The following is a 27,455-nucleotide window of genomic DNA, read 5'->3' on the forward strand; positions in this document are numbered from 1 at the left end:
GTGATCTTGCCGTGAGGTGGCGCCAGTTACCAGCCGAAAGAAAGAAGGGGCATAACTTCACCAGAACCGACCATTGTCTGTTTACCGTATAAAATGCACGACTTACACATGAACTGTTACCAAACCGATATGCTATTTGGGACCAATGCAAGTTTTTTTTTCTTTCTCGTGTGATCTTGCCGCGAGGTGGCGCCAGTTACCAGCCGAAAGAAAGAGGGGGCATAACCTCACCAGAACCGCCCATTGCTGCAATGAACCAATACTCAGACATGAGAATAGAAAGTGGTCAAAAAGGACAAAATAATGTCTGCAAATTCCAAAATAAGACAACATTTACAAAGTGTTTTCCTAAGCCCGATATATATAAGAGAAGGGAAATTGGTTTACACATGAGGCATGACGCTTACAGCTTCAAATTCAATTTAATGCCTCGAATGTCCATATCCAACATTTGAACACCTAGAGGTTCAAAAGGAAGAATTAATCCTCCAGAAGGAGGAACATTCACTTGTATTACTGTATTACTGACCAGAGACTCTGGTACCCAGCATGCGGCGATCAAAGACGCGCACTGATCCGTCGGCACACGCAGTCGCCAGCTGATAGGGCAGGATAGGGTCCACGGCAATGGAGGTGACCGCACTGCGACAGTTGATCAACACGTCCTGTGACAAAGATGCAAGATCAATCAATCAATCAATATGAGGCTTATATCGCGCGTATTCCGTGGGTACAGTTCTAAGCGCAGGGATTTTTTTTTTTGTTTTTTTTTGTTTTTTCAATTTATATTCAAGGCGCAGGGATTTATTTATGCCGTGTGAGATGGAATTTTTTTTACACAATACATCACGCATTCACATCGGCCAGCAGATCGCAGCCAAGATACAGTCAACCCTGTCTATAACAATGACCCAAGAGACCGAACAAAAGTGGCTGTAAAAAAGACAGTTAGTCGCTATGGAAAAGTGAACTATATAGGAGAAAAACGTGCAAATAAGAATTGGATGGAACACAAATCGATGTTCTTAAGCGACGGGCGCAGTGGTGTGGTGATAAGACATCAGCCTCCTAATCGGGAGGTCGTGAGTTCAAATCCTGGTCACTGCCGCCTGGTGGGTTAAGAATGGAGATTTTTCCGATCTCCCAGGTCAGCTTATGTGCAGACCTGCTTGTGACTTAACCCCCTTGGTGTGTACACGCAAGCACCCCCTTTTTAACACTCCCTCCATTTAGGACCTCATTTTCTCATATATATGTGGAGGTATTAACCCCTTCACTGCCACAGTATATTAGCATTTTGGTATTGCTGGTCAATGGGAAAGAACTGTGTTTAAACCCCATCAAGAAGTTGGACAGTGGTTGCCTCCCATTTAGTTTTCACAAATGTCCTGAAAAGTGCTGATGTAAATGCCACATACCTAGTACGTGTATGGGCGTAGGACAAACCAAAAATGACCACGTAATACATACAGGGTGGGCAGTGAAGGGGTTAAAAGGAGGATTCCACTGTAAAGCAGCATGTTATTACAGTAAAGATGGTACTGACTGCGCTGAGTGCACCAACTCACATCTTTGCATCTCTCCTTGTTGCAACTGGTCTTGATGCGCAGGTCAAACCATCTCACTGTACCATCCTCACCGCACGTCAGAAACGTCCGCGCTTCACTGGGCACAACCACCAGCTGAAACAACAAAATACCTTACATCCACTTGCATCAGCTTGATGGTAATTAAGAATACAAACTACCCTGAAGAGAAAGGAAAACGTCTTAAACGATATACACAATATCAATACATGCACAGTCTGGCGATGACCTAATGGGCAGAATATACCTGCGCAGTTTCAGCGGCACAGACGACGCACTGCCTATTATTTATGCCGCGATAGGGATTATGACGAGTATTTGGCCTGTTTTCCTTTCATGCAACGTGTAGCGGGCTGGGATCATCTGCATGCAGTGCGTCGTCAGTCCTGCTGAAGTTACATAATTATGTGAGCGGAGCCCCTAACAAGTATTTTCCTGCTGCTGATATGACAAAGTTACCCAGACAAATTTGTTTCTCGAAATTCTTTGTTGGTTCTTGGGAGACATGTACGGGAAGTGAAAGAATTTGTTCATGACGCCACGATGAGTTATGATGTCTTCTTGAACTTTGGTTCGTACGTGACGTCAAAGATTTCACTTTGGAAGAGAGGAGACATCTTGGGGCAGACAAACAGATGACTGAGGCATGCAGACTGTGAGAACAAAAGCAATCGTCCGGTTTGTGTGGGTTAATGTAAAAGAGTGAATACCCTTGCTTTTAGTGAGGCAAGCTTTTCGCACCTGCTCCTTGTCCAGTGTTTTAGACACAGCCCTAGCTAGCGACTGGCCTGTAATGTCACCTGGGAAACTTTGTCTTCATAAAAGCAAGAGTAATAACTCTTTCACAACCCATACAAACCTGATAAGAGTTATCTCCCAACAAGCTCTCACCTCATAGGTAGTCCCCACATGACAGTCAAAGAGACACTTTCCGTACATATCTTCTCTGTCCACCTGTGTGTAATAAATGCTGCCTGCTCCGGAGCACGACACAATCTGCAACAACAAAAATCATGTGTACAATGTGCTGAAAAAGGTACAGTGAAATCACTCTTCTAAGACCTTGAAAAATCTGAGAAAATCAGGTCTTAAAAAGAAAGGAGTCTTAAAACGGAAGTAAATTCACACAGGTCATGGATACAAAATCTAAGAAAGCAAGCTGTCAGATGGCGCATGTGAGGCACCGCCAACCACTTCCAGATACCAAATTAACCAGCTTAATTAAAAACAACATGTTCATGACCAAGAACAATCAAGGCAAATTACAAAATCGTTTTCCACAAAAGTTTACCATGTGTGTTCATTCGAGAAAATGTGGCACCTAATACTCATGTCAGGAGTGTGCCTGGCTGCTACTCGACAGACTAGATTTAGACTTAAAAAGTGTTGTGTGTCCACTTGTATGTATACATGTGTGTGTGTGTGTGTGTGTGTGTGTGTGTGTGTCTGTGTGTCTGTGTAGTGTGTGTATTTGTGTATCTGTCTGTCTATGTGTGTGTGTGTGTGTGTGTGTGTGTGTGTGTGTGTGTGTGTGTGTGTGTGTGTGTGTGTGTGTGTGTGTGTGTGTGTGTGCATTTGTATTTGCGTAAGTACATGCGTGTGTGTGTATGTGTGTAAGTGTGAGTGTGTGTGTGTGTGTGTGTGGACTGTCTGTCTGCATATTTGTCAAGCTGGCAGTGAAATGCCATCAATGTGTCTGTTTTATTAATATTTATCATACCTCCTGATCCTGAGGGGTGTGTGTGTGTGTGTGTGTGTGTGTGTGTGTGTGTGTGTGTGTGTGTGTGTGTGTGTGTGTGTGTGTGTGTGTGTGTGTGTGTGTGTGTGTGTGTGTCTGTGTGTGTGTGCGTGTGTGTGCATGCGTATGTGTTAGTCTGTTTTATTAATGTTTACCATACCTCCTGATCCTGAGAGTTGGGCAGGAACTTGGCGCAGAAGATGTTGGAGTGATGGCCAGAGCGGATAGAGGCCTTGGTCTGAAACAACCCAAATAACACATCATAGCAGAAGGTATACAGTGGAACCCCCTTTCAAGACCCCTACAAATCTGAGAAAATCAAGTTTTAAAAAGGAGGGAGTCTTAAAATGGGGGTAATGTTAACTGAGGTTATGAACAGAAAATCTGAGAAAATGGTCTTAAAAGAGGGTGAGTTTTCAATTGTTGGGTGTTAAAAGGGGGGTTCCACTGTGTACAGTCCAACCTGTCCTGACAACCGTCTCTTTCCTTTCCTTTATTTGGTGTTTAACGACGTTTTCAACCACGAAGGTTATATCGCGACGGGGAAAGGGGGGAGATGGGATAGAGCCACTTGTCAATTGTTTCTTGTTCACAAAAGCACTAATCAAAAATTTGCTCCAGGGGCTTGCAACGTAGTACAATATATTACCTTACTGGGAGAATGCAAGTTTCCAGTACAAAGGACTTAACATTTCTTACATACTGCTTGACTAAAATCTTTACAAAAATTGACTATATTCTATACAAGAAACACTTAACAAGGGTAAAAGGAGAAACAGAATCCGTTAGTCGCCTCTTACGACATGCTGGGGAGCATCGGGTAAATTCTTCCCCCTAACCCGCGGGGGGACAACCGCCTTTTGATAACAAACCACCTGCCCATTACGACTACCCCAAAGGATACCTGACGAAGTTCTTTCCTATATATTTCACCTTGCCATATAAGGACCGCTTTTAGTTTGCCCGTTTGATCGCTGTTATAGACAGGTTCAACTATATTACGAAAACCTCCATCACTCTCAGAACCCAGTGATGATTTTTTTCCCCTCAGGTGTTTTTTTTTCTTCTATTTATCTGGTTTTTTGTTCTTTACTGCTGTGGTTGCTGTTATTTTTGTCCACAAAAATCCTTATATTTCTTGAATTAGGAATAAGATTTTGTCGTTAAAGAGACTAATCAACAATAAAGACAAATGATGCACTCAATAAATCACTGGGAGAAAAACGCTAGAATGAACATGAAGCTCTCAGTCATTATTAATACTTCATAAAAATTAACTCGAGTTTAACTTAATATTTTGAGTCTCTAATGATTACACACATGCATGCGTGCATGCACACTCTTGCACACACTCACGCACACACACTCACGCACACACACAAACAAACACACACAAACAAACACACACTCACAAACACATGTAGACTTACCTGTCCAGAGAAAGGATTAGAAATGACAAGGTGCTGATCATCAGAACCAGACAGAATACTGGTTCCGCTTTCATTCCAGGCTATGGTGTTCACCTGAAAAATGAGTTAACATTGATGTACCTGGACTGATGCAATGTCCAGCTTTCAGAAAACCCATGTCCATTTCATATGTATACGTGTGTCATAACATCTATGTACCATCAAAAATTGTTTTCTCACACACACACACACATACACACACACACACACACACACACACACACACACACACACACACACACACACACACACACACACACACACACACACCAGGGTTTCATTTACTAGTGCGCCTTGCGCCATTGGCATAACATCTCAAAATGTGCCATTGGAATTCCCTTCAGTGCGTCAAATGGGCGCACTGAGATCACGTACCACTGCGCCACCCCATGCACACTTTTCACGGGAGTACAATGTTGGGAATGACCTAGCAAAAACGCGCGCCAAGCCGAGCAACTTGCGGGTTTGTGAAATGCGCTGTGATAGGCTTTTAAAATGTAATTCATTAGTATTCAACCAATCCTGCGAACTATCAGTGCTTGCGCATTTACCTCTGTGGAAACTGTTAACAGAAGCACAGACCCACACACACACTAACCTGATACACTGGCAGATTCTCATATCATCATATGGCACCAAATAGCACTATTTTGCATCTTTCGACAAAAGCATTTTCGGACCGCGTAGCCTGCTTTGCGCGTTTTGCCTATGACTATGTAATGTCCCATCAGAATTTGGTTGAGGGGGACAAATATGTCCCAAATTTCTTCCAGGCTAAACCCTGCACACACACACTTACACCCCCTCCACACACACACACACATGTTCACCCCCCCCCACACACACACACATAAAAAAACATGTACACACAAAATGCTACATGAATAATTAAATGCCACTTACATAATACAGATACCAATGCGTCTCCAGCTGGCACATATAATATGTTCTCATACATACAGACATATACAGACATACTGACAGGGAAACATGCAGACAGACACACACACACCACTGCATAAATCATGACAAGAACATGTTCCTTACACATCCTCGGTGCACCTCAAGTCGGCGCTCCAGCCTCAACCTCTGCAAAAAGTCCCTGTTTGCTGAAAGTCAAATGAATCAGTTTGATTACAGGTGCCAGGTAATCTGTCGCATTAAAGCAAGACCAATTAAGTTCTGGGCCTGATGAGAAATAATATTAATAACATATAGGGATTTTATAAAATTTTATAATGGACCCCCCTCCCCCCAAAAAAATTGGAGGTCTTAAAAGGGGGCAACTTACTGGGGTTCTGAATAGAAAACCTAAAAAGCAAGGTACAATTGAGACCTGTAGGAAGCCTTAAAGGGGGTGCATGGAGGGGGGGGGGGGGGGGGGGGTGCACTATAGCTGTTGGTTAATAAATTTGCAACAAAAATAGTAAAAGGCCCTGGCCGTCACTCAATCATCATTGATGCTATGTCAAGAACACTTTTTTTCTCTTATGTTCAAGTCATGGTGTTTTAAAATTCAGTCCACTATTTCAGTATTTGTTCAGTTCATGACTAAATCTAAACATCATGACCTTTTCATGATCAACTTCTGCACATAAGCAAAAACATAGTCTGCAGTTATCAGAAATATCGCTGGATCGGGGTGTAAAGAAAGAAATACGTTTGATACGGTGACAGAAACACGCAAAAATGCGACACTAAACAACGCAAAACTATCAAAACAATCTGTTGTTTTCACGGACAACCTTCACCTTTGGCAACATTGTAGAGTTTGGTAGGTGAACACAGTCCCGTATCCCGTTGTTGCACCAAGGAGAACATCTTCAGATCAAGATGAAGTTATGAAGCAACTGTCGTGCTGTGGAAGAAGTGTATTTGGCTGTCGCCCACGAGTTTACTGTGCTGTCATCTCGGGCATTCTTGGAGACCTCTACATTTCAGCCATATTTTGTCAGTCAGCAGTTATTTCCCCTAGTGGCTCTCATGCGTAGGAAAATCGTTTCATCTCCCCGTGTGCTTCTTTGCCGAGTCACTTTTCAGTTTTCTGCACAATATCTTTTGGTTTGGAGTTTCTGGAAGCGGCAATTTAGAGGAAACATGGTAAGTAAAACAGAAAATCGTCGATACGTTGCATCTGCCGGCCAGTCGACTTTAGTTGTCGATGCGGTAACCTCTGTATGATTTTGTTTCACCGGTGAATGGTGCTGCTTCAGTTCTACAAAGTAAGATTACTGTGTGGAGAGGGGTTGCTTCAACCTGAACTACTGAAGTTCCAGATCTTGGTTCCTTGTCTAAGTCAGTTGTGTTGATAGTGTTAGATACCTGTTAATATTTCTTTGATATTGTTTAAATAATTATGGACAGTTTACATATTGATCTGCGTAAAAAAATTGTCACACACTTTTCCTGTTATTGCAATGCAAGCATACATTTTTAAAAGAATAGAAATAGTCCTTAGTTTCAATAAATTGTTAACATGAAATTGAAATCATATTTATTGTAAAAGTAAATAATGGCATGATTCGAATCATTGAAAAGAGTGAAAAGTACTGCATTTCACCATGAACCTGCTTGAACAAGGCGGTATTGAGGTCTGTCGTTAGAAATAATTTTATGTACAATTCATCATTTCTTATTTTCATGCGTATACCCGCCAATGCATGCAATAGACGGCAAAACAGAAGCTTCTCACTGTCAAATATGCTGTCTCAATTAGCAGAAACCTACATGCTTATTTCGTGACAAGTCATACATTTCATATTGTATCCTTTTTTTCAGTTCCGAAATCAGTATGACAACGATGTCACCATCTGGAGCCCACAGGTAATCAAAGATTTTTGTCCCACTTCAAGTTCAGACCAAATTATACTTTTTACTTTTTTGACAGCCTGGATATTGACAGCTGTCTTACCTAGCCCACTTTTTCCCATGGCGTGTGTGTGTGTGTGCACATACATGTGTCAGGGGAGGTGGGGGGTGATGTACAAGAAATGGTGCATACATGTTCATGAGAACTTAAAAGTTAAAAGTTAAATGTAATAAACTAATATAATATATTACGAGCCTACCTCTGTGTGCTGTATCTGTCTTTCTTGTCTATAGGTAAATATATATAATATCTACTGAAATATGTTGACATGTTGAGTGTTTCTCTCAATGCGTATGAGTTAAATTCTAAAGAAGTATGTACTGTAGTTATCTGTAAAATTAGAAACATTGCAGTAACTAACAAATCATTTTTTCCCCAGGGCCGCATTCACCAGCTAGAGTATGCAATGGAGGCAGTGAAACAGGGGTCAGCTGCTGTGGGCATCAAAAGTAAAACCCATGCCATTCTTATTGCACTCAAGGTGAGCATCAAATTCAAAAGTAAAACCCATGCCATTCTTATTGCACTCAAGGTATGTCATTGTCAGAGCTGCTGTGTCTGTCTCATAGCATCCCTCCCTCCCTCTCTCCCCTTCCCCTCCCCCTCTCCACAGCGCACCACCTCCCTCTCTTGTCTCTTGAACAAGCACAGCTATCTGTTAGCTGGTATTTAGTTTTAAGACATGTGTGTGTAGATAACCAGTGTTTCGCATAATACGGCTGTAACAACTGCAACAGAAACAATTTATTACTATGATGTATCAGACTTAGAGCTACATGTACATGTATTAGACATAGAGTTAGAGCTACTTGCAAATTGACGATGTTCTGTAATAACTCTTGTCAAGTTTTTATGGGTTGTGTAAAACTAAAAATTGCTTTCCTTTGTTTCCATGGAAACACGGAGGCAAGCCTATATTGTCACATGTAGCTTGCCCCATCTTTTCAATGGAAAAGCAAGAAAACACAATCAATCAAAACCTGACAGAGTTATTTCTGGAATTCATCTATTGAAGCATTTTACAGTGTTAATTAAGTGACTGATGTGCTGATTTGTGTCTGTTGTTGAACAGCGCGCACCTTCAGAGCTGTCGGCCCATCAGAAGAAGATTCTGCCCATTGACGATCACGTTGCTGTCGCCATTGCTGGGCTCACTGCAGACGCCAGGCTCTTATGGTAACTGTGTCATAAAATAAAATTAACTCTGTCAGTTAGTGTGTGTTTACCAGTCTGTGTGGCAAAGCATTGCATTTAAAGCATCTCCCATTTTTACGAGAAAAGTCTCTTACATGTAATAGACTACAGTGGAACCTCCTTTTTAAGACCAACAAATTCTGAGAAAGTTAGGTCTTGAAAAGGAAGGAGTCTTAAAATGGCGGTACATTTACAGAGTTTATGAAGAGAGAGTGTGGAAAAGCAAGAAGGGGGGGTCTCAAAAGAGGCTTCCAATGTACCACACATGTTTTTCTTAGGCCAAAAAGAAATATATGTCTGTTTCCGCTAACCCGACAGACCCTATTTTTAAGCGCCGACCTAAACGGTTTTTTTCGCTTTTCGCACACACACACACAAAATAAAAAAATAAAATATGAAGTCAAGTATACTTTATTTAGTTTCAATATATCTAGGTCAAAAACATGTGCTAAGGAAGCGTTTATAAAAGAAAAAAAGACGTTAACAAAACGTAAGAAAAAGAATTAAAAATTAAAAAAAACGGCTGACCGACCCTATTTTTTTCGGCGATGTTACCGGAAACAGACATATTTTTCTTTTTGGCCTTACTCTGAATCAGTGTGTTTGGTTGATTTTTGCTGAAAATTTTTTAACAGTTGGTGCGGAGACATGTTTCATATTAGAGCGCTCTATCCCATCTCCCCCCTTTCCCCGTCGGGATATAACCTTCGTGGTTAAAAACGACGTAAAACACCAAATAAAGAAAGAAAGATATAAGAGCGGGAGGGAGTCTTTTAAGGGAGGTAAGCTTACAGACCTTATGAACCGAAAATCTGAGTAAAACAAGGTCTTCAAATGGGGGAATTCTTATATCGAGGGGTCTTAAAAGGGGGGTTCCGCAGTGCTGTTTGAAACGGAAAGTGCGAAACCCCTTTTTTTAGTGATTTGGTGTTTCTGTTGCAGTAACTTCATGAGATCTGAATGTCTTGACTCGCGCTGGGCTTACGACCAGGCTCTGCCCATCTCACGATTAGTCTCCATGGTCGGCAACAGTATCCTTGCAAGTGTCATGGCATGAGTTAAAAGATAGATGGATGCACCTTCTGTGTGAGGGTCTGGGTGGGTGGGTTTTATTAGTTTATGTGTGTAAGAGAGGAGAGTAGAGAGAGAAAGTAACTGTGAGTGGATCGCTCTTTGTCTTTGTCTTCCATCCATTGCAAGTTTACATGTATGTCTGTGTGCGAGAGAGAGAAAGAAACTGAGTGGGTACCTGTTCATCTTTGTGTGTGGGAGAGAGAAGGGGGGAGATAGAGAAAGAGTACCTGTGAGTGGATCTCCGTTTCTATTTGCCTGTCTGTGTCTTCTGCCTATTGCAAGCTTACCTGTGTTTGTGTGAGAGAATGAGAATAAGAAAATGAGTGGGTACCAGTTCCTCTTTAGTCTTAGAGTGTGTGTATGTGAGAGAAAATGGGGGGGGGGGGGGATAGAGAAAGGGAAATAGTAACTGTGCGTGGATCTGTATTTCTCACTGTATTCCATTACAGGTACTGTCTGCTCCAGGCTGGCTCCAGCCAAAAATAACTGGCAAGAACCACTCCCCTCCCGCCTATTTACCCTTTCCTCCCCCATTTCCCTGCAAGCTTATACATGTGTCTGTGTGCGTGTGTGTGAGAGAGAATAATTAAGAAACTACATGTGGTTACCTGTTCCTCTTTGTGTGTGTGTGTGAGAGAGAGAGAGGAGAGAGAAAGAGGAACTGTGAGCGGCTCTCTTTTTCTCTTTCTGTCTTCTGTCTATTGCAAGCTTACAAGTGCGTCTGTGTGCGTCTGAGAGAGAGAAAAGAAACTGAGTGGGTATCTGTTCCTCTTGGTGTGTATGTGAGAGGGGGGGGGGGGGGGGGTGAGGGGAGATATAGAGAGAGAAAGAAACAGTGAGTGGATCTCTTTGTCTGTCTGTGTCCTCTGTCTATTGCAAGCTTATGCGTGTGAGAGAGAGAGAATAAGAAACTGCATGTGGGTACCAGTACCTCTGTGTGCATGTGGGAACCAGTACCTCTGTGTGCATGTGGGAACCAGTACCTCTGTGTGCATGTGGGAACCAGTACCTCTGTGTGCATGTGGGTACCAGTACCTCTGTGTGCATGTGGGAACCAGTACCTCTGTGTGCATGTCGGTACCAGTACCTCTGTGTGCATGTGGGTACCAGTACCTCTGTGTGCATGTGGGTACCAGTACCTCTGTGTGCATGTGGGTACCAGTACCTCTGTGTGCATGTGGGAACCAGTACCTCTGTGTGCATGTGGGTACCAGTACCTCTGTGTGCATGTGGGAACCAGTACCTCTGTGTGCATGTGGGTACCAGTACCTCTGTGTGCATGTGGGTACCAGTACCTCTGTGTGCATGTGGGTACCAGTACCTCTGTGTGCATGTGGGTACCAGTACCTCTGTGTGCATGTGGGTACCAGTACCTCTGTGTGCATGTGGGTACCAGTACCTCTGTGTGCATGTGGGTACCAGTACCTCTGTGTGCATGTGGGAACCAGTACCTCTGTGTGCATGTGGGTACCAGTACCTCTGTGTGCATGTGGGTACCAGTACCTCTGTGTGCATGTGGGTACCAGTACCTCTGTGTGCATGTGGGTACCAGTACCTCTGTGTGCATGTGGGTACCAGTACCTCTGTGTGCATGTGGGTACCAGTACCTCTGTGTGCATGTGGGAACCAGTACCTCTGTGTGCATGTGGGTACCAGTACCTCTGTGTGCATGTGGGTACCAGTACCTCTGTGTGCATGTGGGTACCAGTACCTCTGTGTGCATGTGGGTACCAGTACCTCTGTGTGCATGTGGGTACCAGTACCTCTGTGTGCATGTGGGTACCAGTACCTCTGTGTGCATGTGGGTACCAGTACCTCTGTGTGCATGTGGGTACCAGTACCTCTGTGTGCATGTGGGTACCAGTACCTCTGTGTGCATGTGGGAACCAGTACCTCTGTGTGCATGTGGGTACCAGTACCTCTGTGTGCATGTGGGTACCAGTACCTCTGTGTGCATGTGGGTACCAGTACCTCTGTGTGCATGTGGGTACCAGTACCTCTGTGTGCATGTGGGTACCAGTACCTCTGTGTGCATGTGGGTACCAGTACCTCTGTGTGCATGTGGGTACCAGTACCTCTGTGTGCATGTGGGAACCAGTACCTCTGTGTGCATGTGGGTACCAGTACCTCTGTGTGCATGTGGGTACCAGTACCTCTGTGTGCATGTGGGAACCAGAACCTCTGTGTGCATGTGGGAACCAGGACCTCTGTGTGCATGTGGGAACCAGTACCTCTGTGTGCATGTGGGAACCAGTACCTCTGTGTGCATGTGGGAACCAGTACCTCTGTGTGCATGTGGGAACCAGTACCTCTGTGTGCATGTGGGAACCAGTACCTCTGTGTGCATGTGGGAACCAGTACCTCTGTGTGCATGTGGGAACCAGTACCTCTGTGTGCATGTGGGAACCAGTACCTCTGTGTACATGTGGGAACCAGTACCTCTGTGTGCATGTGGGAACCAGTACCTCTGTGTGCATGTGGGAACCAGTACCTCTGTGTGCATGTGGGAACCAGTACCTCTGTGTGCATGTGGGAACCAGTACCTCTGTGTACATGTGGGAACCAGTACCTCTGTGTGCATGTGGGAACCAGTACCTCTGTGTGCATGTGGGAACCAGTACCTCTGTGTGCATGTGGGTACCAGTACCTCTGTGTGCATATGGAAACCAGTACCTCTGTGTGCATATGGGAACCAGTACCCCTGTGTGCATGAGAAAGAGGGGGTGGGAGATTGAGAGAGAGAGAGAGTAACTGTGAGTCGATCTCTGTTCCTCTTTGTCGGTCTGTGTCTTCAATCTATTGCAAGTTTACATGGGTGTCCATATGAGTGTGTGGGTGAGAGAATAAGAAACTGAGTGGGTACCTGTTTCTTTTAGTGTGTGTGTGAGAGAAAGGGGGGGGGATAGAGAAGGAAAGAGTAACTGTGAGTGGATTTCTATCTCTGTGTCTTCTGTCTATTGCAAGCTTACAAGTGTTTGTGTGTGTGAGAGAGAGAAAAAGAAACTGAGTTGGTCTCTGTTCCTTTTTGTCTAAGTCTTCTTCCTATACGTATGCTTGGTGTGTCTCTGTTCTATATCTGTGTGGTTTTCTTTGTCAATATCTTTCTTTCTGTCTCTTACGGCTCTACATGTCTATAGATGCAAGTTGTTGTCATTTCTTAACTGTGAACAGAATCACAAATCCCCACACAGAGGTATGGCAGACGCCCCTTTGGTGTAGGACTTCTCATCGCAGGATATGACGTAAGTTTCCTTCTGGTTGGGTTGTTTCTTCTTTTAGTTCTTTCTGTACAGTTCAGATCATTCTTCCTCATGTATTGTAGTCATTTTGAAAAAGCCCAAGAGAATTGTAAAAATGGACAGAAGAAACGTGAACACATTGTTCTGGTTTTCTTTCATAATGCTGTTTTTCTGCCAACCAGTTTCTATAGCTTGGGTTTCCATAAGATTACACTGTTATCTGAATCTTAAAATTTTATCTCACACGGCATCACTGCAGAGCGCCTAGAACTGTACCCATGGAATATGCGCGATATAAGCGTCATTGATTGATTGATTGTTTTGTTTTAGAACTGAAAGTCTACATGTACTCCCAGATCATGAAAATCTGTTAAATCTCCGCTCTTCGCTTGAATGTTTGCTTGAGGGGGACCAGGTAGCTCAGGTGGTAGAGCACTGGATGTGTGATCACGGGGTTCAATCCAGGCTGGGACAGACTCAGAGACTGTATCCAAGTTCCATCCCCGTGTCACAACTTTGGCACGTAAAAGACCTCGGTCATTCTGTCATAAGTGTATTGCAAGTGGCTGAGTTCAGCTAAACACGCATAAACACCTGTGTATCTCATCTAAAGTTGGGGTAACACCCCAGAACATGCCCCAAATGGTCTCACTGTGAGGGTGTAAAACAACGTTAATATCATTATATTTTTGTTGCAGTCTGCAGGTCCCCACATTTACCAGACATGCCCGTCTGCAAACTACTACGACTGCAAAGCCATGGCCATTGGCGCCAGGTCACAGTCGGCCAGAACCTACCTGGAGAAATACCTTGACACGTTTGCTGAGTGTGAGCATTCATTACAGGATGAAAGTCGCTTGTTTATTTCAATCCATGTTGTTCTCTCGGGTGCAGGGAGATTGGACGTTCCGCATAACTCTCTCTTACTCTATTGCACATGTCGTATGCATTTAGAGTTCTTACGTCCCTTTGTTTGTGAGATCAGTGAGAAAGTCTCTTCTTCATTTCAATGCTCGTAATTCTCTCAGGCGCCATGAGACTGGTATCGCATAACTCTCAGTTTATTGTACATGCTGTATGCATTTAGAGTGCTTACTTCCCTTTGTTTGTGAGATTGGTGAGAAAATCGCTTGTTCGTTTCAATGCTCATAATTCTCTTAGGTGCTAGAAGACTAATTCAGTACGACTCTCACTTACTCTATTGCACTTGTTGAATGCATTTAGAACACTTTGTTTCTCAGATCATTGAGTCTTCGGTGTGTTTTTGTGTGTGTGTGGGGGGGGGGGGTGTTAATATGTTGTCATTATGAAAGATGCTTATGAAATTGTCTGGATTTATGGTTCATTCACACTGCCATGCTACACACATCATAAAGTCTACTGTACACAATTTGTTGACACATTGTTTCTCCACTCGTCAACAAAATACCAGACCTCACGCTTTTCTGCAAAATCACGCATTTCCGAATAATTTAAAAGTGAGAAATCTATCAATGGGGTCAGATTTAAATCAGATTGCACCATTTTGAGTGTCTATTGCAACTTTTTCAAGACCTTCCAAGAATTTTGAGGATTTTTATTTATTTTCCAGTGGGAGCTCTGAATAAAAGAAGAATGTCTCAAAAACAATTTTTTGGAGAGTTGATGGGTTTGTTCTGTTTGCAGGCAGCTTGGAAGAGTTGGTGAAGCACGGCCTGAGGGCTTTGAGAGACACACTGCCGTCAGAGATGAACCTCAACACAAAGGTCAACACGTAACTCTAACTTTCACAATACAGTGGAACCCCCCTTTTAAGACCCCGTTTTCTCACATTTTCTGTACATAACCTTGTAACTTTATGCCCATTGTAAGACTCCCTCCTTTTTAAGACCCGATTTCTTCACATTTTTGAAGGTCTTAAAAGGGGGGGGGGGGGGGGTTCCACTGAAGATGCATTCTGGTAAGAACTGTCAGTTTTTGTGTGGATTGTAGAAGAGTTGCTTTCCCTTATTTTTTTCTCATGAAAACGCTGAGGTAAGCTACACGTGAAATTGTAGGCTTGCCTGAGTGTTTCAATAAAAACAAGGTAAAGCAACTCACCTACATCCCATAAAATCTAAGTTATTTCCGAGCATCATCTATTTAGCAGCTGTGTTGAAAACGCTGAATTGATTCAAACATGAAGTCAGACGCTTGAGGCTACTTATAACTTCCAAGAGGTTTCCTTCCCATGTAAAGCTGCATCGTCAACTTGACAATGTTATTTTGTTAACACACACACACACAATGTTCACACACACACACACACACACAAATAACATATTAAATTACATATTATTACCCAACTCACATATAGCAATTAACTCTAGTTCAGTGCTGGTAACGCTGTACGCGTTCCCCTTGGTAACAAGGGAGACCACCCTAAAAAAGAGTGATCCATCCCATAATATCAGACCGATGTCCGGTCCAACATCCGTATGCGTGCGCATACGCCGCCATTTGTATCATTCTCTCTCAGCGGTTCAACTGGGAAGGACGCTCCTGATGTACGCTCCTGCTGTCTTCAGCATTTTGTCTTAGTCTTTGGCTTTGGCATCTCCCCTTGGTCGTCGCCTAACTGTTCACCTTTACCTACGCTGTGTGGTGAGATCTTTCCGTTTTGTTATAACTTTAGCGACGTTTTTCGTCGCTCGTTTTGTACTTGTGAAATTTTTCTGAAATTGTTTTTCTTTGAAATTTTTCGTGAGTTCTTTCGCTATGGCGGAGGCTGCGCTTGTTGATAGCGCCAAAAGGAAGCCTAGTTCGAGGCAGGTTTCTGACGATACGCCTCCAAAACGTAGCTCTAGGAGAGAGAAGGGCGCAGGAAAATCCGCGTCTGTTTCTTCTGATTCAACTTCTGTTAAATCTCCCGTGTTAGCAGACGTCAGTTTAACTTCCGGTCAGGCTTGTTTACGTTCTGGCAAGAGTGGTGTTTCGGGCAAAGCTTCTTCTTCTTCTGCTTCTGCTTCTGCCTCAACTTCAGATGGCTGCCCTGGGTTAGCGCCAACTGAAGTTGCGTCTTTATTGTTGACTTTGAGCGCTCAAGTTTCGACACTTGCGTCGGAATTATCTTCCACTAGGGAGGAATTACGAGCGCTTCCGTCTGGTGTTTCTGATGTTCTCTCCTTAGCACAGGTTCGGCAGTCTCCTGCAGTTCCGGCTTCGACTTCCGCTTTGCCTTCGGCGACTGTGACTCGGGCGGATGTCCATGCTTCGCAGGATGGGAGTACCAAGTTGGTGTCTCTCCTTTATGGGACACCAGTTCAAGGTATGTCTACACCGCTTGCCGGTGTGCGAGCTCAGGGGGCTCTCTCTGGCGTTGGTAGTCGTGAGAGTTCCCACGAGCAGCGAAAGGACGAACGCCTCCGTACGTCTCTTTATGAGAATATCGGGGACCGTTTTAGTCCTCTTCCGCCCGGGGGGCAGGAAGTGGTCGGTTCTGCCGACGATAAACTGTCTGATGTTCTGCCTCCTGGCTCCGAGCTTGATCTCGAGTCGGAGTGTAGGGCGGAAGACGGGGATGCCTCAGTGGTAGAGGATTCCCAACTGAATTTGCCCGTGAAGCTGTCAGCCGCAGTGGCGCTGGCGGCGGAAACGGCGTTCAGATACTTTCCGGAAGGGGTGGTGAAGGACAAGGCTCAGCTTCACCCACCTCGTTCTGCTTTTGACGATTTCCGGAGTGCTCAGGAGCAACGGCCTCGCTACCGCTTCCGGGAATCGTCAACTATTGCCTATGAAATGGCTAACGTCTTGTGTGGTAAACGCAAACCGGCGGTGCCGTTGTTGGTTCAGCACGGCGAGGCCCCGGAAGACGTTGTCTCTTGGCTGGCTCAGCCTGGGGCTCGGGCTGCTTCCGGTGTTCCGAAGTTCAAGCTCACCCCTTATCCTGTGAATCTGATTGACTCTTTTGCTCTGCCGTCAGGGGCACTTCCGGTGACGCCGGAACTTGCTGCTTTGAGAGAGGACGGGTACAATAGGGATAGAGTTGTCCCATGTACTGACGGTTCTCTCACAGCTGTGGAGGAAGTTGGAAGGTCTTTGCTGGAGCTCACGTCCGTGTCGGAGTCTCTGCAAAGGTCTTTATCCAGATCGATTGCCACATCTCTTGATCCTTTTGAATTCCGGTTTGATGCGTCGCCGACAGATGTTTCAACACTGCTGGCCACTCTGGGCAAGGTGACTAGAGAACAGGTTACTTTGTCTGCCCGGCTGTATACTCACGCGGTGCTTTCAAGGAGATCAGCCTTCTTGACGGGGTCCAGATTTCGGGACACCGCGACTGTGGAGAGGCTGAAGGTCTCCCCTTTTGCTGAGGGGTCTCTCTTAGGGCAGGCGTCTTTCGATGCACTCCAGAAAGAGACGCAGGACGCGCGGGATGTAGCGATCGCGCGTTTGGCTTCACAGGGCTTCCAGAAGCCTCAGGGCAAGTCTCAGACTCAGGCGTTTTCTTCTGCTAAGCCTCAGACGTCTTCGTCAGGTGGTGGGAAGGCCCAGAAGCAGTCATTCTCCTCCAGGGGTAGGGGGCGTGGAGCTCCATACCCTAAGAGGGGTCAGTCTTTTGGGGGTTCCAGGGGGTCGGGGCGTAAGCCTCACCCCCAATGAAACTTCCCCGAACAACACATCCCGGTGGCCCCCGCGCTAGTTGTAGCGGGCGGCCCGTCCAGGGCCCTTTCTTCCTGGCTGCAACTGGTGGCCAGCAAGTGGGTCACGGGGATAGTGTGTTCGGGGTTCCGGCTTCTCTGGTCAGGGCAGAAGGCTCCCCTGGTCAGGATAATCCCGCCCTGCAGGGCGCCAAAGGATTTGGTGGCACGGAATGCGGTCCAGGAGGAGGTCTCGGCTCTGCTGCTCAAGGGAGCTATAGAGGAGGTCTTGGACGCGCGGTCCCCGGGGTTTTACGGCAGTCTTTTTGTAGTGCCGAAAGCCTCGGGGGCGTGGAGGCCGGTGTTAGATCTTTCTCCTTTGAACAAGTTTCTGAGAGTAATCAAGTTTACCATGGAAACTCCAACTTCGGTTCGGGAGGCCTTACGGCCGGGAGATTGGGCAACGTCGATCGATCTTACAGACGCTTACTTTCACGTCCTCATACATGTCGCGGACAGGAAATGGCTTCGCTTCCCTTGGGGCGGCAAAGCTTACCAGTTCAGGGCTCTGCCGTTCGGCCTGTCTTTAGCTCCGTGGATTTTCACGATTGTGGTCAGGCAGCTTTGCGCTCTTGTGAGACAGGAAGGCATCCGTCTCAGAGCATACCTGGACGATTGGTTAATCCTTCACCAGAACAGGGGGCTTTGCGAGGCTCATACGCACAGGGTGCTGAGCCGGGCGGCACAGCTGGGTTTCTCTGTCAACCTGACAAAATCCGAGTTGGAACCATCCCAGACGTTTACTTACCTGGGCATGGAATTCGACACGCTTCGGTGGTCTGTCCGTCCGTCTCAAAGGCGGATCGACAAGCTTCAGGGTCTGATTCGGTCTCTCTACGGAGAGAATCACGCCAGTGCAAGGGTTCTGACTTCGGTTCTGGGTCAGATGGAATCCATGGCTTCCCTCATTCCGTTGGGCAGGGTTCACAAGAGGCCTTTTCAGGCCTCCCTGCAGTCAAGGTGGGATCAGACATCCCAGGACTGGAGTGCGCCGATCGCACTGGGAACTTGGTTTCAGCAGACCACAGGTGTTTGGCTTCTTCCGGATTTGTTCCGGGGTGTTCCCATTGTTCGTCCACCGCCGGAGAGAAAGTTGTTTACGGACGCATCTCTGACGGGGTGGGGTGCTCATCTGGACGAGCACATGGTTTCGGGAGTTTGGGATTGCTCTCAGGCCTCCCTACATATCAATGTACTGGAGTTGGAGGCCGTTTCCCTGGCGCTTCTAGCGTTCAAGCCTTTCCTGAAGGGCAGTCATGTACGTCTTCACACCGACAACATGTCTGTGGCGTCGTATGTGAACAAGCAGGGGGGGACTCGGTCTCACAGTCTTTCCGACATTGCATGTCGCATTCTCAAGTGGTGTCACGCCCAGCACATTCTGTTGTCAGCAGTGTACTTGAAGGGCAGTCTGAACGTCCTTGCAGACACTTTGAGCAGAGGGGACAGGATTGTTCATTCAGAGTGGACTCTCACACACCAGTCTTTGCAGCGGCTTTGGTCGCAGATCGACAAGCCCAAGATAGATCTCTTTGCGACGAGGTTTTCGGCGAGACTGCCTCTCTTTGTGTCCCCCTTCCCGGATCCTCTGGCCTGGAAGGTGAATGCTCTGGAAGTGGATTGGTCAGATCTTCCGGCGTATGCCTTCCCTCCGTTCTGCCTCTTAGGCAAGGTCCTCAGGAAAGTGGACTTGGAGAAACCAGCGCTGGTTCTGGTCGCTCCTCTGTGGCCAAGCCAGCACTGGTTTCCCGACCTACTGCGGCTAGCAGTTCGGCCCCCGATCCCTCTCGCCCTGAAAAGAGGAGATCTCGTGCAGCCTCGGTCAGGCGTTCAGCACGAGAACCCACAGATCCTTGCCCTTCACGCGTGGATTCTGTCCGAAGCGCTTTGCGTAGGGCAGGGGCCTCTTCCCCTACTCTGAGATTCGTTGGACATGCGCATAGAAAATCGACTTCTTCGGTTTACTCATCGCACTGGGCCTCTTGGTCTAGGTGGTGCGCGCTTAACGGGGTTAAACCTCTTTCTCCTAGGTCTATTCAGGTAGCCAACCATCTGTCTTGGTTGGCTGATCAGGGGGCTTCTCCCTCTTCTATTAGGGTCCGGAGGTCGGCGATCTCTTCGACCCTCGCGCAATTAGGCCACAAAATTTCGCTCGGAGGGGTTATCGCTAGTGTTATTAAGGGGGCTGCCCTTTTAGCAGCTCGTTCAAAATCGCTTCTCCCTGCATGGGATTTGTTCCTGGTCTTACGTTTCTTAGCCTCGGATGAGTTCGAGCCTCTTTTGTCAGCCACTTTGGCCGATTTGACGCGTAAGACTGTGTTTTTAACGCTTCTCTCTACTTCTAGGAGAGGTAGTGAGGTGCATTCTTTGTCGGGTTTAGACAAGGATATTGCGTTCGAGAAGGATGGTTCCATTTCTCTCAAATTTGTTCCCGGCTTTCTCGCGAAAAACCAGAAACCTGGCGAGCTTTCTCCAATCTTGCGCATTCCACCCTTGAGCAAGATTTTGGCTCCTGGAGATCCCGATATTGCAAATTGTCCTGTGAGAGCTCTCCGATGTTACCTGTCTCGAACTCGGCCTGTTAGGTCAGAAAGTCAAAAGCTTCTTTTCATATCTTTAAACACGGCTAGGTGTAAGGATATAGCGAAGGTGACTCTGGCCAAATGGATCTCCACTCTGATCAAACGAGCATATGCCTGGTGGCTAGTGCAGTCGGGTGATGATAGGGCAGTTTTGCCTCTCACCGCGGCTAGAACCCATGAGGCGAGAGCCTGGGCATCCTCAGTGGCAGTTCTTCGGTCCGGCAAGCTAGCCGAGGTACTGGAAGCTGCGTATTGGCGCTCTGAGGACGTTTTCGTCAACTTTTACCTCAGAGACGTCGCTTCTGTCAGACAGGATGGAAGCTCCGCGCTGCCTGCCATGGTAGCGGCGGGACAAGTCCTGCGTGCTTAGTTTTGGTAAGTACCCACCACCTATAGTAGCAATCTGCTATATGTGAGTTGGGTAATAATATGTAATTTAATCCAAAATTTTAATAATAAATTTTCATTTAATTAATATACTTACCCAACTCACATCGTTTAAACCCTCCCGCCTCCCCGCTGTGGTGGTATTGGGTTCTAAAAAAGTAGTGAGTTGGGCTTCGTTCGAATGATACAAATGGCGGCGTATGCGCACGCATACGGATGTTGGACCGGACATCGGTCTGATATTATGGGATGGATCACTCTTTTTTAGGGTGGTCTCCCTTGTTACCAAGGGGAACGCGTACAGCGTTACCAGCACTGAACTAGAGTTAATTGCTATATGTGAGTTGGGTAAGTATATTAATTAAATGAAAATTTATTATTAAAATGTTGGATTCAAGCTTTAAAGGCACAGTGTGAGTGCACATGCATTTTAAGGAAGGCAGACCCTACGTCACAGACTCGCTTGCAGGAGGTACAAAGGAATAACTCACGAAAGAAAGAAAGAACAAGAAGATTTATGGTTGTTTATTTAGTTAATTATCCAGCCACCATTTCTATGAACTTAAATTCGTTTCGATATTCGGTAAAAAACTGCAAATACACACAAAAAATACACATATAAGTCACAGAATATAATATCAATCCTTACAATAAATTAAACCCTGCAATAGAATACATAAACCACAATTCAACTAACATTCACCTGAAAACAATGAAATAATCTACGAACATTTAATAACATACAGAGCGTGGCCGACAACCCTTAATTCTAAACGCCATAGTCTAAAAAATTGTTAAGAAAAGAAACATACAACTGCGACAATAACAATCCCGTTTAGAACACGTACACATGACTACAATTATCGAAAAAGACATAAATAATACCTTCCTAAAACTGTTGACATTCAAAGGAGAAAAAATAACAACACCTGCCAAAACTACTACGCACTAAACTATCGAAAACTGAGACAAACAAACAGACAAACATTAGAAAACAACAAGTCTTAACTAACAGAACAATATTTTACCTTTGCGCCATCAGGCAGGGACTGTTCCTCATGAACACACAAATCCGTGGAAATCACGAGTATAAAAACACAGCGGGTTCGCTACTAACAAAAAGCGACCTCCTCTCTCTCCAGACCCAGAGACGTACTAACGTAAAAAGGACAGTTTATCCTCGACATCGACTTGATATGCTAATGAGGCTAAACACCGAAAACTACTCAAAACTAACATTTGAACACACCCAAACAACGCTGCTATAACAGGTTCGAAAACGTTATGGCAAAAAGATAGACAACATACCGAAATAAATACACCCCAAACTACGCCTGATACCTAAGAACATGGACTGCACGGATCATGACAAGCCAAAACAGGGTCGCCTGTTCATGACTGCGGAAAAGAGCAAGTCATAGCCGCTCAAACACGTGCTAACTAAAACTATGCCAAGTTGGTCAAAAATACAAGGTGAGCGTTACTCAAGCCTTGTGACCTTCGTGCATCCAGAAAACACAACAAACTACGATGCTTCGTCGAGCACACGTACGTCACGCAAATAACACGTGGACGAAACCAAAACAACAGTCACACACGAAACCGGCCGTGAGCAACGGCAGGCACACACAGTAAGCCTCCCGTACACCATCACAGATACTGTCAGGCTTTTACACACAGTACAAACACCCTTTCATTTAAACACTCACCACTTGAGAACATCCTAGGTGCCCTCCGTAAAGAGCGAGCAATTTTCAAAGAATTTATTTTTGCGTGGTTTATCTTTCCCCTGAGCCATCGTGAACTCGTGTGATCCAGTTTCCCTTTTTCACAATGCAGTCGTCAGTTAGTAATTTGAATGCGACTCGCTGTGAGCTTATCTGCAATAGCACGTTATTATGAACCTCTGACTATGCACGAAACAAACGGCTGTGCAGACCTGGGAACCCATACGATTTCGCCGTATTTTGTACGCATGATTGTCGAGAATACGATCAGTACGGTCAGTGGAAAAAAAATACGACCAGAAACATTCCTAGACTACTTTTCTTCACAAGCCCATCTCGAAGCCGATCCAGTATTTTGACACATGATTACAGTTTTTGTCAGTAAACATTGAAAAAAAGCATTTGTTTTAAATGTATAGGTAAACTTAATTAATGGTGTGACGGACGCGTGTGAAGCATGCTTTAATCATGGATGTTCATATGCTGTGTGGAGTACGCTCATTTTTCTGAAAATACACCAAGTTTGTTTGAGAATACTCTAAGTGCAAAACAGGGGTTCCCAGGTCTGGCTGTGGTTCACAAGAACTCTCGCGATGGCTTTTGACTCTTGAGAGGAACTGGCGATAGGCATAAACCGTCATCTGCTACGAGAACCACGACCTTGCGTGACCCTGCTTCCGGGCATTTCTTTTTTCAAACTTTCAAAACTTCGAATTGTACTGATCTTGTCTTGATGAAAAAAGAATTCTTTTATGATTTAAGAATGTTTGTGTAACAAGCTGTCAATTTATTATTTAGATTTTAAAAGTTAGGTCTAGCGCCAAAACGCACCATGGTCCGATTGTCTCTGACACAATCCGCAAAATTAATTCTTTGAAAATTGCTCGCTCTTTTCGTAGGGCACCTAGGATGTTCCCATTTGGTGAGCAATCAAATGGAAGGGTGTTTGTACTGTGTGTAAAAGCCAGTATCTGTGATGGTTTACGGGAGGCGCACTGTGCCTTTAACATGAATATGAATGAAGTCCTTGAAAGAGTAATCCAGCAGCATGCACATTTTCTCCATGTCTTGACTTATACGTGTTATTATTTTCTTGCAGAATTGTTCCTTGGGTATCGTCAGCGTCGACATGAAATTCAAAATCTATGATGACGAGAAAGTCGCATCATATGTATCCTTTACTGATAATGACATGACGCTGAGTTAACAAACCTTTGACAAACAGGAAATTGGCTAACAGAACAGAAAGTGGTCGCTTTTGAACTGTCTGTTAACAGAAACGGTATATGTTTCTGGAATGGTGCTTAGAGATTGTGCATCTCCAAGGAAAGGGCAGAAGGATTCAGATTTCCTCTTTCTTAAGACTTATGCAGTGACTGAGAGACAAAATATGTACAAATCTTTCAATTACAAAAGAATACAAATCTTGCAATACAGTAAGGTGAGTAACTTTAGAGAAAAACTTACCACATGTGGGTAGGTTGCTAACACCTTTTGCTATGATTATATCATTTGATTAGTTATGTACTTCCTCTATTTTTAGTTCGGAAGAGTTCATGTAAGCTTGATTGCTTCATGTAAACTGCTCATGTAAAATATGCAATACAATATACTGGTGGTTGTCAACCAGGTTCAACTGTAAAGTGGAACTGGAGTTTCATTACATGTACACTAATGATAAGATAAGAATTGTGATGATGGCAGTATTCCCTTGACCAGAGTTACAGCTGGCTCTGATTGAAGGAGAGGAGAGGTCCACAGCCGCCCCAGATGGAGAAGAGGTTAGTCATTACTTTGCTTTAAACAAAACGTTCATTCAGTTACAATATCCTTGCATGTACAAAGGTGACATTTGGACCCGTTCTGAAGCATCTATTTTTATTAGGGGATCCTTTACAGTTTAAAGAAATACAAATAAACATGATGGCGGAAGTATCCGTACATAAAATAATTATTTGTTTCAGAGAAGTTGTACTGACTTGGGTTGCTTCTCACAAGCTTAGCGAATTTCAACAGTGTTTGCCTCATGGTAATCTTAAAGAGTAATGCCTGTTTTCTGTGCATTGTTTCTTTGTTTTTGTGCTTGTTCTGCAAAGAAACGCACAAAGAAGTGAAGAAAATCAGCTCAGCAGATATGTGAACTGTCAGTTCTAGACAAAGGAGTTGAAGGACAGTATTACCTGCGATGTGAGGTGCCTTAGATCAGAGGTCACCTCTTGGGAGAGGACATTTTTTGTAGTCCCTTGGTCCAGACCTGTTTACCCTTACTATTTTGGAGTTATTTATTACTATTATTTAGGATGTTGGGGAGAAAATACTCCATTTGAGTCCAGACTACGATTTTAAAATATGCTTCAAAATAGGTTTGTGTTGCTAATGTTGGCGTTTGTAACCACTAGGTTACTATTTTGGTCATCAGATTACTATTTATTTTACTTTACCATTACTCTTTACAAGCTTTGGGGGTAAGCAGGTCTGCTTGGTCTGTTGCCTTGATGCAAAATACCTGTATAGACAGGCCACTTGCAGTGTAGAAGCACTTTCAGCTGCTCCCAAGGGTGTCCTTTCATCACAGGTGCCAGTGTAATGACAATGTCTGGATGGATCAATCAATGAGGCTTATATCGCGCATATTCCGTGGGTACAGTTCTAGGCGCTCTGCAGTGATGCCGTGTGAGATGAAATTTTATACGGCCAGTAGATTGCAGCCATGTCGGCGCATATTTACCTTTCACGGCCTTATTCCAAGTCACACGGGTATGGTAGACAATTATTAACTGTGCCTAAGCAATTTTGCCAGGAAAGACCCTTTTGTCAATCGTGGGATCTTTAACGTGCACACCCAATGTAGTATACACGGGGGGTGGTTCGGACACCGAAGAGAGTCTGCACACAAAGTTGACTCTGTGAAATAAAATTTCCGCCGAACCTGGGATCGAACTCGCGCTGACAGCGGCCAACTGAATACAAATCCAGCGCGCTACCAACTGAGCTATATCCCCGCCGGTGATGGTGACTGAGCACTTGAATACACTGAACTGTATTAAGGACACGCACTTTTCCTACTTTCTGTGTTAATTAGACACATATGTTCAATATAACAATACAAATTTAAGCACCAGAAAAAACAGCAGCACGAACAATCAAACACGAACACGTTTTTCACGTTGCTGTTTTTTTCTGGTGAGTACATTTTTATTGTTATCTCTTGTTCCATTGCTGACACACTTGTTGATTATGTGTACAGGGTGACGCAGCAGCACCTGCCACAAGGACTGACCTGCAGCCTCCGGTACCTGTGTCGGCCGCGGCTGATGGGGAGGAGGGCATGGAATCTTAAAATCACTCGTCTCTTCGTTAGTTTGTTAGGCTACATTTTACCAGTCAGGTGTGTCTAAGGAAACAGGGAGAATCTGGATGAAAGACTTTGGGTCTTCTCTCATTTGATTTGATCGTGAACATTTCTTATTATATCGCACATGCTTCAGTCATTCTCATTTCTAAAAATGTTTAACAGACATTGCATTCTCCTGTTCTTTCAAATATTATGATGGGTGCGTTTCCTGAGCCTTTCACATTCACTGAGGGTTTTTTTTTTTTTTTTTTTGGGGGGGGGGGGGTCAGAAATCATACTACTAGCATACTTACAGGAGACCAAGTGTCTTTATTTCAGTGAAGTATTTACACTTTCCTACAGTAACATGAGAGTGCCTCAAAAGTGCACCTAGGCACTTTCACCTCAAAACTTCAGACTGGGAAGCTGGAAGTTGATTTACAGAGAAAGCTTGGTTCTTTTGTTTTGTACTTACTGATTGAAGGAGTCTTAGTGCTGAACCTTTATTATTACTTCTGTGTGAAACATTTGAACAAAGAATGTTGGACAAATTATTAAAGTATTTTGAACCATGTTCATGATTTTGTTAGTCTATTTTTGTTCTTATGTAATATTTTGAGTGTTTTTGAGAGAGAGAGAGAGAGACGGTGTGCATGCGTGTGTGTGTGCACACTGGTCAAGGGGAGAGAAAGAGTATGTGTGTGTGTGTTTAATGATAAAAATTCTCATTATCAACTTGTAGACACACAAAAAGGCATCATGGTAACAGTAGTGGTGCAACACGGGTACATAAAATGAAGTGTGTTGACAGTGAAGGTATTGCATGTGTTGGTGAGACTGGTTTGTGCTGTACTTAGCTCAGAGAAGGCAAACCGTGAGGAAATAAGAAAAACTTGACTAAATGTAAAAAGGAGGCCTTTTTTTTTTAATCCTGAGAGGGGTTAGCAGCCTTGCATACTGCAGGTATTGAACACTACATCACACCATGATCAAGTTTCTAAAGCTACACTAAAGAACTAGTCTGCACTTGACCTCATGGAGGACCTATTTAATTGTGTGTGTGTGTGTGTGTGTGCATGTTTGAGCGTGTGCATAGTATGTGTTGGTGTGTGTGTTTAAGACATCTTAATCATTGCAAGAAAGGGGCAGCTTTGTTCACACTTTATGCAAGTGCAGGTATTTATAGCTGATCACACCTAAAACACACACACACACCTTGGTAGCAATCAACTGTTGTTGCTGCTAGTTTTCCACTGGGAGGAGTTTCTCAGCAATGGAATAATAAAGTAAGAGAAAGGAAAAAATAGACCACTTGTGGTGGTGGTGGTGGTGGTGGCGGCTGTTTCATTGGTACAGTGGAACCCCCCTATAAAAACCTTCAAAAATCCGAGAAAATCCGGTCTTAAAATGGGGGAATCTTAACATGGAGGTCAATTTACACAGCTGATGAACAGAACAACTAAAAAACCAAGGTCTTAAAAAGGAGGAAGTCTTAAATTGGGGGTCTTAAAAGGGAGGCTCCACTGTACCTGTGTGACCATGACCATGACCATGCCCAGTCTAACATTCTGGCAATCAAATAAATGTTGCAGTACACA

The 27,455-nt window shown here is 44.6% G+C and overlaps 2 protein-coding genes across 4 annotated transcripts in view; one reads left to right on the forward strand and one right to left on the reverse strand.

The window, feature by feature from the left end:
- The window catches only part of LOC138963185 (DDB1- and CUL4-associated factor 6-like), a 22,613-nt gene extending 15,930 nt beyond the window's left edge, over positions 1–6,683 (reverse strand). For all 3 annotated transcript variants that reach the window (XM_070335223.1, XM_070335222.1, XM_070335221.1), the window contains exons 1-7: positions 6,545–6,683; positions 5,841–5,902; positions 4,755–4,847; positions 3,485–3,562; positions 2,478–2,582; positions 1,569–1,682; positions 530–665 (exon numbers count right to left, since the gene is read on the reverse strand). In XM_070335223.1, coding sequence (XP_070191324.1) covers positions 530–665; positions 1,569–1,682; positions 2,478–2,582; positions 3,485–3,562; positions 4,755–4,847; positions 5,841–5,902; positions 6,545–6,614 — 658 coding nt within the window. In that variant the 5' untranslated portion in view covers positions 6,615–6,683. The remainder of the gene's footprint in view (positions 1–529; positions 666–1,568; positions 1,683–2,477; positions 2,583–3,484; positions 3,563–4,754; positions 4,848–5,840; positions 5,903–6,544) is intronic.
- Positions 6,644–26,431, forward strand: LOC138963186 (proteasome subunit alpha type-1-like). Its single transcript, XM_070335224.1, has 11 exons — positions 6,644–6,893; positions 7,572–7,616; positions 8,042–8,143; positions 8,735–8,838; positions 9,799–9,887; positions 13,102–13,172; positions 13,868–13,997; positions 14,835–14,914; positions 23,623–23,694; positions 24,251–24,304; positions 25,771–26,431. Exons 1-11 carry the CDS (start codon positions 6,777–6,779, stop codon positions 25,861–25,863), a joined length of 957 nt encoding a protein of 318 aa, XP_070191325.1. The 5' UTR covers positions 6,644–6,776; the 3' UTR covers positions 25,864–26,431.
- Positions 26,432–27,455: the final 1,024 nt, after the last annotated feature.

Source organism: Littorina saxatilis, linkage group LG3 (genome assembly GCF_037325665.1).
Source record: "Littorina saxatilis isolate snail1 linkage group LG3, US_GU_Lsax_2.0, whole genome shotgun sequence".
Lineage (NCBI taxonomy): Eukaryota > Metazoa > Mollusca > Gastropoda > Littorinimorpha > Littorinidae > Littorina > Littorina saxatilis.